Raw genomic sequence first — 10,000 nt, 5'->3', positions numbered from 1 at the left:
GGACATCATCCGCGAAAAGGGCCAATTTCTGTTCTTTTGAGCCCAGCTGTACGCCTGTGATTGAGTCATTTTGTCTTATCCATTGTGCTAAGGGTTCTATAAAAAGGGCAAATAACAGGGGGCTCAATGGGCATCCTTGCCTAGTGGATCTTTCCAGGTGAAATGTATCACTAAGCACCCCATTGATTTTTAATCTGGCTCTGGGTTTGGTATAAAGGGCTTCTAGGATCTTAATTATCTGAGTATTAAAACCAAATTTCTTCATAACTGTGAACAGGAATTTCCAACGGACAGAGTCGAAAGCTTTATGAGCATCAATGCTAATGAGCATGGCAGCTATTTTGTTTTGTTTTATGTGTCTGATAATTTGGAGTGAACGTCTAATATTGTCTTGGGTCTGACGTGACGTCACAAAGCCTGTTTGGTCTAGATGTATTACGCTTGGTAAAATGTTCTCTAATCTTTTGGAAATAATAGAAGCAAATAGTTTGTAATCAATATTGAGTACGCTAATTGGTCTATAATTGGAACAATTGAGCTTGTCCTTTCCAGCCTTAGGTAAAACAGAAATGATGGCTTCCCTCCATGACAGAGGGATTTCTCCCTTCTCCATAACCCAATTGAAGGTCTTCAATAAGATAGGTGTCAAGGACCCTTTGAGATTTTTATACCATTCTGATGTAAACCCATCAGCGCCTGGAGATTTATTAGCCTTTAATCTTCCAATAGCTGATGTGATTTCCTCTGTTGAAATAGGTAGCTTCAGGTTTGACTTTTGATCCTCAGACACAGATGGTAGCTCAAGTAGTTGGAGTATAGAGATTAATCTGTCATCATTGTCGACCTGTGGTTGAGAATATAATTCTGCATAGTAATCCTTGAAGCATCTTCTAATTGCTATTGGTTCTAGTAAAATGTTTTTTGTTTTGGGGTCCCTTATTTTAAAAATGGAAGATTCAGCGTCTTGTTTTTTAAGTTTATAAGCCAGTAGTTTAGCATATTTGCCGCCGCCTTCATAATATTTTTGTTTAGTGAACATTAATTTCTTTTGTATCTCTAATTCCATTATACTGTTTATTTCATTTCTTATCCTTTTTATCTCCTCTTCCATGATAGGGTTCTGGGTGAGTTTGTGATCTATCTCTAGTTTTTTAAGTTTTATTTGGAGGTCACTAAGGCGTTTATTCCTTTCCTTCTTTAGAGCTGAAGTGACAGCAATCACCTTACCTCTCATAACTGCTTTACAGGCATCCCATAGAATTGGAGGAGAAACTGTATCATTATCATTATCCTTTAAGTAATTTAGAATGTCTTTGTTAAATTGCTCAACCGTGGTCTTATTTAATATAGAGGAATTAAGTTTCCATATTCGCTGGCTATCTCGTAGGGCCCCTGTCACTGACATATAAACAGGACAGTGGTCTGAGAGGTCCATAGTTCCAATATGATAGCTATTTACCTTAGTAGAGTCTTTCCCAATCATGAGGAAATAGTCGATTCTAGAATAAGAAGAATGGGGAGACAAATAATGGGTATAGTCTCTGACTGAGGGGTTGTGGAATCTCCATATGTCTATCAGCCCCACCTCTGAGGTGATGTCAAGAAACTTTTTAATTAACCTCTTAGATTGAGAGTTCCGCCTGTTACAGGAGTCGAACATTGGAAATGAAGTTATATTAAAATCCCCTCCACAGATCAAGGTTCCCTGAGTTTGTGTGACTGCTTTATCTATTATCTGTTGGTAGAAATGTGATTTTGTACCTGGTGGAATGTAAACATTGTATAAAGTATAGAGAAAACCATTTATTTTTCCCCTAATCAGAATAAACCTCCCTTCTTTATCTTTAATCGCTGATAAGTGTTCATACACCACAGAGCCTGAGATCAAAATAGCGACCCCCCTGGTATGTTTTGAACCATTAGATGCTGAATAGACATGCCTAAAACCATATCTTTTGAGATTCAGATGTTCTGTGTCTGACATATGAGTTTCCTGTAAGAAGGCTATGTCAATGCTTTCTTTTTTGAGTTTTGCCAGAACCTTGGTGCGTTTAACAGGACTGAGAAGGCCATTGACATTAAAGGAAATTACCTTAACCATATTTTAAATTACTGGTATCTTCTAAATTGTCTACTTAAAGCACCATGACCAGATTCTAGCACTTCAACATTACCTCCTATAATAATAATCACTTCCCCTATTAACATGACAAAAAGAAAAAGAAAATGAAAACAAAAAAGACATAAACTTGCTACTGAACAGCAACCAACAAAGACTTCCATTAGTGAGGGAAAAAGAAGACTCCCTCTATCTCCTGCTGGAAGGAGAGGAGAGGTTAACCCAACTGGAGATGGGGCTCCCTTTAGTGGTAAAAACCCACCAATGTCCAACATTGTCCAAGGTTTCCTCGTTACTTTACCTGGTTATGATCAATACTGAAATATTATGATCAATGGGGTAAAGGAGAAAAAAAAAAAAACTTGGGGAGTAAAAGGGGTCGGGCAACTATAAGCCGATTTTCAGAGCTGGCCCTTTAAGATGCTCATTTATCCTCCTAGTCTGATACTCTTCTGTATCGCTGCAGTTTCTCCCTCGCATTCGCCGCGGTGTCGTTGCCTGCGCGTTGCCATCCTGAGCAGTCCATCAGCTTCGTCAGTCGTGTGCCTGGATCTTCCTCGGTTGGCACCGGCACCGCGATGCCTCTCTTGTTTAGTGCCTTCGCTGCCTCTCTCGCGCTGTTGTAGACCTCTGCTCCGGTGCCCCAGTGAACACGCATCTTGGTGTGTGGCGTTTGGAAGCGAATCCCTTTCACCTTGAGAGCTTTCTTGATTTCCTTGTAGGCTTTGCGCTTCTCGACGTCCTCGAGTGCATAATCATGGTCAAAATAAATTTGAATGTCCTCAATGAAAACCTTCTTTTGCCAAGCCAGCGACAGCACACTTTCTTTCACTCTGAATTGCTGAAAGCACGCGACAATGGAGCGTGGAGGCTTTCCTGCCTCAGGCTTCTGTTTAGCTGCTCTGTGTGCGCGCTGGATTTGGAGAGGCTCATTCTCTGGCCAAGCTAAATTTTCCGTGAGAAACTGCTCCAAAAAATCGATCATTGAGCCGCCCTCTGTGTCTTCGGGCAAACCATATATCCGAATGTTGCACCTCCGCGACCTACGTTCCAGATCAGTAGCTTTGTCACGCAGGCGGATCCTATCAGCTAGAAGTAGACGTATAGCTTCGTTAGCCGTGGTGTGAAATTCCTCGACCTGAGACACTCTTTCTTGTAGCTCTGAAATGTCCTTGCGAAACGTTTGCAGAGTTGAATTGAGCGCTCTGATTTCCGACTTTAGCTCGAATTTCAGCTCCGAGAGCATACCTTGCATCATTTCTCTTATTTCGGCCATAATGTCTTGACTGGTCTCACCATGCGTTGCTTGCTCGCTATCACTTTGGTGCGGAGGTGTTCCTGCCGCGGCTCCCTTCGCTTTCGTCGTCTTTCCCATCTTTCACTTCCTTGCAAAGTTCAGCGCTTTAATTTCTAACTTTCAATTCTAGAAAAACATTGATTCTAACCGCAGGAGAACTTTTAAAACCAGGTTGAGTCGAGAGCTGACTTTACTCGCAGCCACCTGCCATGGCCGGAAACCGGAAGTCGTCAGGAAAGTGATTTTCAATCTATCCCAACGGCGGACCCAGAGAAAAACTCTCTTTCCCTGCTCTCTCTTTCCCAGCTCTCTCTCTCTCTCTCTCTCTCTCTCTCTCTCTCTCTCTCTCTCTCTCTCTCTCTCTCTCTCTCTCTCTCTCTCTCCCGCTTCTGTACTCTGCTTCTCACCGGCTCGGCTTGAGTTAGGAAAGGCTTATCTGGGTGATCAGTGCCTTGAGTGAAACAAGTCTGTTTTTGCAGAACTAGATTTTATATTTTTATTTTTATAATGAAAAACAGTTCCGTGGGGTTTAACACACACACGTGCACGTGCACACACACACACACACACACACACACACACACACACACACACACACACACACACACACACACACACACACACACACACACACACACACACACACACACACACACACACACACACACACACACACACACACACACACACACACACAGACCCCACTACCTCCACTCAGTCCCTCGATCTTTTTTTTCCTTTTTGCATAATTTAGACCCCAAATTCTGTCTCTCTATACTCTCCCCCCTCTTTCTCTTCCTCCTCTTGCCCAACATTTGATGTTCCTTCTCTTCTCTCATCAACGTAGCAGGGCCTGTTGTCCCTTTCTTGTGTGCAGAAAACAAACTTGCATTGTGTGTGTCCCCCCATTTTTTGTCGTTCTTGTGTGTGTGTGTGTGTGTGTGTGTGTGCGTGAGTGCGTGTGTGCATTTTTGTGTGTGTGTGTGTGTGTGTGTGTGTGTGTGTGTGTGTGTGTGTGTGTGTGTGTGTGTGTGTGTGTGTGTGTGTGTGTGTGTGTGTGTGTGTGTGTGTGTGTGTGTGTGTGTGTGTGTGTGTGTGTGTGTGTGTTTAAATGGCATTGCGCCCGCACTCTCTCCTTGCTCCAGCCTTATGTCTGGAACAGATTACTGCTGATATTAAACACATGGCAACAGTTAGGACGGAGAGAGAGAGAGAGAGAGAGAGAGAGAGAGAGAGAGAGAGAGAGAGAGAGAGAGAGAGAGAGAGAGAGAGAGAGAGAGAGAGAGAGAGAGAGAAGCAAGTAAGTCGAAAAAGAAAAACAGTGCAGATTTAACATTTGGACTTTTTGTCAGAGAGACACCCACACCCACCCCCATAGTATGTTCTCTTTCTCTCTCTCTCTCTCTCTCTCTCTCTCTCTCTCTCTCTCTCTGCTTGCACCCTACTTTTTCATCATTTCTTTGTCCTCCTCTCTTTTTTTGCTCTCTCGTTTTCAGGCTGGATTCTTCCAGCTCTTTTGTTTCTTTTTGCCTCACTCTCCCACACTTTACAGAGTCCATCATACATACTCTACATGCACTTTATGTCCTTCCCTCAACATGTTAGTCTCTCCTCGTCTCTCTCCTCATGTTTTTATGTCCCTCTTTTCTTTTCTCTGACTTCTTCTCTTATCAGTGAAAAAAGAGGAGTTGTTTTCCATCACCCCTTTATTGTGTGTGTGTGTGTGTGTGTGTGTGTGTGTGTGTGTGTGTGTGTGTGTGTGTGTGTGTGTGTGTGTGTGTGTGTGTGTGCGCGCGCGTGTGTGTCGTGTCTGCCCCGCCGTTGACTTGACAAGCTGTATTTAGCAGACTTTCACACTCCCACTCACACATGCGCGCACGCACACACACACACACACACACACACACACACGCACACACACACGCTGACCTCACGGTAGACACTTTTTGAGGTCATCAACTGAAGTTGGTGAACGACTTACTTGAGGAGAAAAAATGGATAGTTTGATTGAGCGATGAAGTGATTTCTGTATAAAGGGACAGATAGAGAGAACGAGAGAGAAGGAGGGATGATGAATTGATATATGATGAGAAAAGAGCGACTGACAGACTGGAATTAGTGTCTCGGGATAATAAAACCATAATGATGATGATGATGATGAGAGTCTGTCTGATGATGATGATGAAGACGGCGAAGATTAGGTGGATTAAATATTCATGTGAATTATGATCATAGAGTTTTGCGACGAGACAACCACATGATGAATAGAAGCCAATTGGAGGGAGGGAGAGAGAGAGATGAGGAGAAAGAGAGGTAAGAATGCATTTACGAGAGAGAGAGAGAGAGAGAGAGAGAGAGAGAGAGAGAGAGACCCTGTTGGGGTTCAAACTTAAAGCGGACATATTAAGTATCTTGTGAAACAAGTTAAAATTGGAGTATGGACTGTACAAAGTAAATGTAAAAAAATCCAAGATCTCAAATCTAAAAAAAGTGAGACACATAATTGTACGGTTATGTCCCCCGTAACATTTAAGGCAGCGTGCGTGTGTGTGTGGGCGTGCATGCATATGCATGTGTTTGTGCGCGCCCGTGTGTGTGTTTACGTGTGCGTTCGCTTCAGAGATTCATTAACCCCCAGCCGCTGTTGGTTGGGGATTGAATGTCCTGGCGATGTTGGATGAGGAGGGCTTGTGCAAGTTTCCTGATGTTCCTCAACAGTAATTTGTGTTTTTTCCTGTCTCCAGTCCCTGGCCCCTGGGGAGGTGACCACATTATAAACACACACACACACACACACACACACACACACACACACACACACACACACACACACACACACACACACACACACACACACACACACACACACACACACACACACACACACACACACACACACACACACACCCGCCGGTGTGTGTTCTTTGGTACACATAAAATGGAGACCAAGAACAATATAAAATTCGACTGAAGGTCATATAAGTTTGTGTGTGTCAGTGTGTGTGTGCAATTTCTTTTAGTATATTTTTGTTTTTGTGTGTGTGTGAGTTCATTGTTTCTTGGTGTTTGTGTGTATATGTGTGTGTATATGCGTGTGCACGGTATGTGTGTGTGTGTGTGTGTGTGTGTGTGTGTGTGTGTGTGTGTGTGTGTGTGTGTGTGTGTGTGCGCGTGTGTCCATATCTGTGTGTCTCAGTCCAGTCCAGCTCCAGGTCTAAGATTCTGTTCACACGGTGCTGGCCAAGTAGGCTGAGCATGTCCCTCAGTACGCACTGATTCCTCCTGTCCTGCACTCCGCAACGCTCCCGCTAAGTACCATTGTTCCCCTGCTGTCTTCTCTCTCCCCTGCCTCTCAACCACTGACCTGCTCTCTCTCTCTCTCTCTCTCTCTCTCTCTCTCTCTCTCTCTCTCTCTCTCTCTCTCTCTCTCTCTCTCTCTCTCTCTCTCTCTCTCTCTCTCTCTGTCTCTCTCTCTGTCTCACCCTCTATCGTTCTCTCCTTTCTCTGCCTCCCAGTCGCTGACTTGATCTCTCTCTCTCTCTCTCTCTCTCTCTCTCTCTCTCTCTCTCTCTCTCTCTCTCTCTCCCTCTCTCTCTCTCGTCCTCTCTCTCTCTCTCTCTCTCTCTCTCTCTCTCTCTCTCTCTCTCTCTCTCTCGTCTGCCTTCCAGCCACCGACTCGGTCTCCCCTCAGTGTTGCAATGCTGCTCACTGTGACGACATATTGACCACCATTTTTACAGTACACACACACACACACACACACACACACACACACACACACACACACACACACACACACACACACACACACACACACACACACACACACACACACACACACACACACACACACACACACAGAAATAAGTACTCCGTAGTTTTGATTCATCGCCATACTCTTCAGTGTTGCAATCCTTTGTATGAGGACATATTTCCACGTTTTCAGTAAAACACTTCTCTCCCCACCCCCCCACACACAAACATCATCACACACGTACACATACGCAGAAAGCGATCCCTTTGATTCAAAGTAAGTTTTCTTTTGTAGATTTAATCGGTCCTCCATATTCCCTGGACACACTCTCTCTCTCTCTCTCTCTCTCTCTCTCTCTCTCTCTCTCTCTCTCTCTCACACACACTCACACACACACACACACACACACACACACACACACACACACACACACACACACACACACACACACACACACACACACACACACACACACACACACACACACACACACACACACACACACACACACATTCAAACACACACAGAGCCTTCCAGGCATAAAGGTGGCTTGGCTGTTCAATGACCCTGTCTTTGACACCTCGTCCTCCCCTTCCCTCTTCTCTCCCCTGGTCAGGTCGTCGGGGGCGCGGCCGCTGTGGGAGACCATGCTGGTTGCCAAGCAGAAGGAGGCGGTGATGGAGGTCCGTCGGCAGCTCGTGGAGGCCGCCAGCAAGGAGAACCTGCCAATCAAGATGAGCCTAGGTGAGGGCCCACCTCCCTCTCTCTCCCTACTCCCTACTGCACTGTGGGGAACCACACACGTCAGGTCACCTCTGGGCAGGGCTCTAAATTAACACCAGCCAACCCGGCCAAGTGCCTGTGAAATTTCAATTTGGCTGCTAAAGAAGACCTACTTACTAGCCACTTTGGCCCATTAGTAACTGTGTGGTTGGCTTAAGATTTACATCTACTAGCCATTTTGGCTGATGGTGAAAAAAGTTCATTTAGGGCCCTGCCTCTGGCCTCATGACGTTACCAATCTCTCTCTCTCTCTTCCTCCCTCTGTCTTCTTTCAAAAGGCGCTTAGAGATCTTGTACGTAAAGATATCTCTCTATTCATCTCTGCCTCTGTCTTTGTCTCTGGCTTTCTGTCTCTCTGTCGGTCTCTGTTTGTCTGTCTGTGTCTTTGTCTGTTTTGTCTGTCTGTCTGTCTGTCTGTCTGTCTGTCTGTCTGTCTGTCTGTCTGTCTGTCTGTCTGTCTCTGTCTCTTTCTCTCTGTGTCTCTCTCTCACTGTCTCTCTCGCTGTATGTCTCTGTCTCTGTCTCTCTCTCTCTCTCTCTCTCTCTCTCTCTCTCTCTCTCTCTCTCTCTCTCTCTCTCTCTCTCTCTCTCTCTCTCTCTCTCTCCTTTTCTCCCTTTTCATTGACTCACTAACTCAACACATATAGTCGTCAACACATTTTCAGATCTACAAACGCAGTCTTTCATACACCACTCCCTCTGGCACCCACAAACACACACATACAAATACACACACACTCGCTGACCAGTGGTTTACCACTCTCAGGATTCCAACCAAGGTTTCCAGAGTGAAAGTTTTGTTTACCTATCATCGCTTTTAAGAAAGCCCCCCCCCCCCTTCCTCCATCTTTCTTTCCATCTCCTTGAACATTCCATCATCCCCTCTCTCTCTCTCTCTCTCTCTCTCTCTCTCTCTCTCTCTCTCTCTCTCTCTCTCTCTCTCTCTCTCTTTCTTTCTCTCTCTCTCTCTCTCTCTCTCTCTCTCTCTCTCTCTCTCTCTCTCTCTCTCTCTCTCTCTCTCTCTCTCTCTCTCTCTCTCTCACACACACACGTTACGATAGCCTAAGGCTTGATGTTCAGCGTGGACTGACTTGCTCATTAGTGTTGATGAGTTAGAAGAGTTAGCTGAAGCCCAGCACGCATGCACACTGTTGAGAAAGCCCCAAATAACATGGGCAACACACACACAAACGAGTAATCACTACACACACATGCACAAAACAAGATAGACACCCATAGTGTTTCGCTCTCTCACACATATTCACACACATATTCACACACATATTCACACACATATTCACACACACACACACACACACACACACACACACACACACACACGCACACACACACACATAGTCTCAGACTAAAGAGTGACTGAAGTGCGTGTTGTAATCGGGGACTTGAGCTCCCACCAGTATAGAGTTCTTCAGCGGAAGCGGAAGCATGTAGTAGATTGTAGTCTTTCATGTTAGCATTTAAGGACGTCCTGGTTCCTATCGGCTTCCGGCCTCCATTGGGAATGAATAGGGGTAAATTTCAAATAAGCTCCGAGTGCAAGCACGCGCTTAGCGAACCCCCGCAAACTGTCGAGGGTGTTAAAAATAGGCTGTAGGTATGACATGGTTGATCATTTTGTGTCAAACTTCGACATAAGTAGTAAGTACGATGTTGCGTCCATATGCTAAACCCGGAAGCTTTTGGCGACTACAGAAGCGGCGCCTGTATCTAACGGCATGTACGTGCGGAAGGTTGTACCCATGGCAACCAAAGGAAAGTATGTAGTTCGGAAGTTTTAATGATCAGAAAGGGGTTAGCAATATTGAATTATAATCGTCATGATTTAACATGTGAATACACCAACATGATGATACGATCCGTTCCACTAATGAGAAAGGGATGCGGGGACACGCTAATGTTCGTTGTTGCCGTGCAACTTATATTTTTGCCAAACCTGAATCTCTATGGCGTTTTGCAATGTAAAAAATCGCCATGGAACCGGTAGTCCAAACGCCGCATACAAGTTGACGTCAACGCTGAAGAGCTC

At 45.0% G+C, this 10,000-nt stretch overlaps 1 protein-coding gene across 1 annotated transcript in view; it reads left to right on the top strand.

Annotated features, from left to right (window-relative positions):
• scfd2 (sec1 family domain containing 2) overlaps positions 1–10,000 on the top strand; it is a 252,082-nt gene that overhangs the window by 26,113 nt on the left and 215,969 nt on the right. The window contains exon 3 of the mRNA XM_063201327.1: positions 7,787–7,914. Coding sequence (XP_063057397.1) covers positions 7,787–7,914 — 128 coding nt within the window. The remainder of the gene's footprint in view (positions 1–7,786; positions 7,915–10,000) is intronic.

This window comes from Engraulis encrasicolus, chromosome 6 (assembly GCF_034702125.1).
Source record: "Engraulis encrasicolus isolate BLACKSEA-1 chromosome 6, IST_EnEncr_1.0, whole genome shotgun sequence".
Classification (NCBI taxonomy): domain Eukaryota; kingdom Metazoa; phylum Chordata; class Actinopteri; order Clupeiformes; family Engraulidae; genus Engraulis; species Engraulis encrasicolus.
Note: the sequence above shows the minus strand (reverse complement) of the source record. Positions and strands in the feature narration are given on the sequence as shown.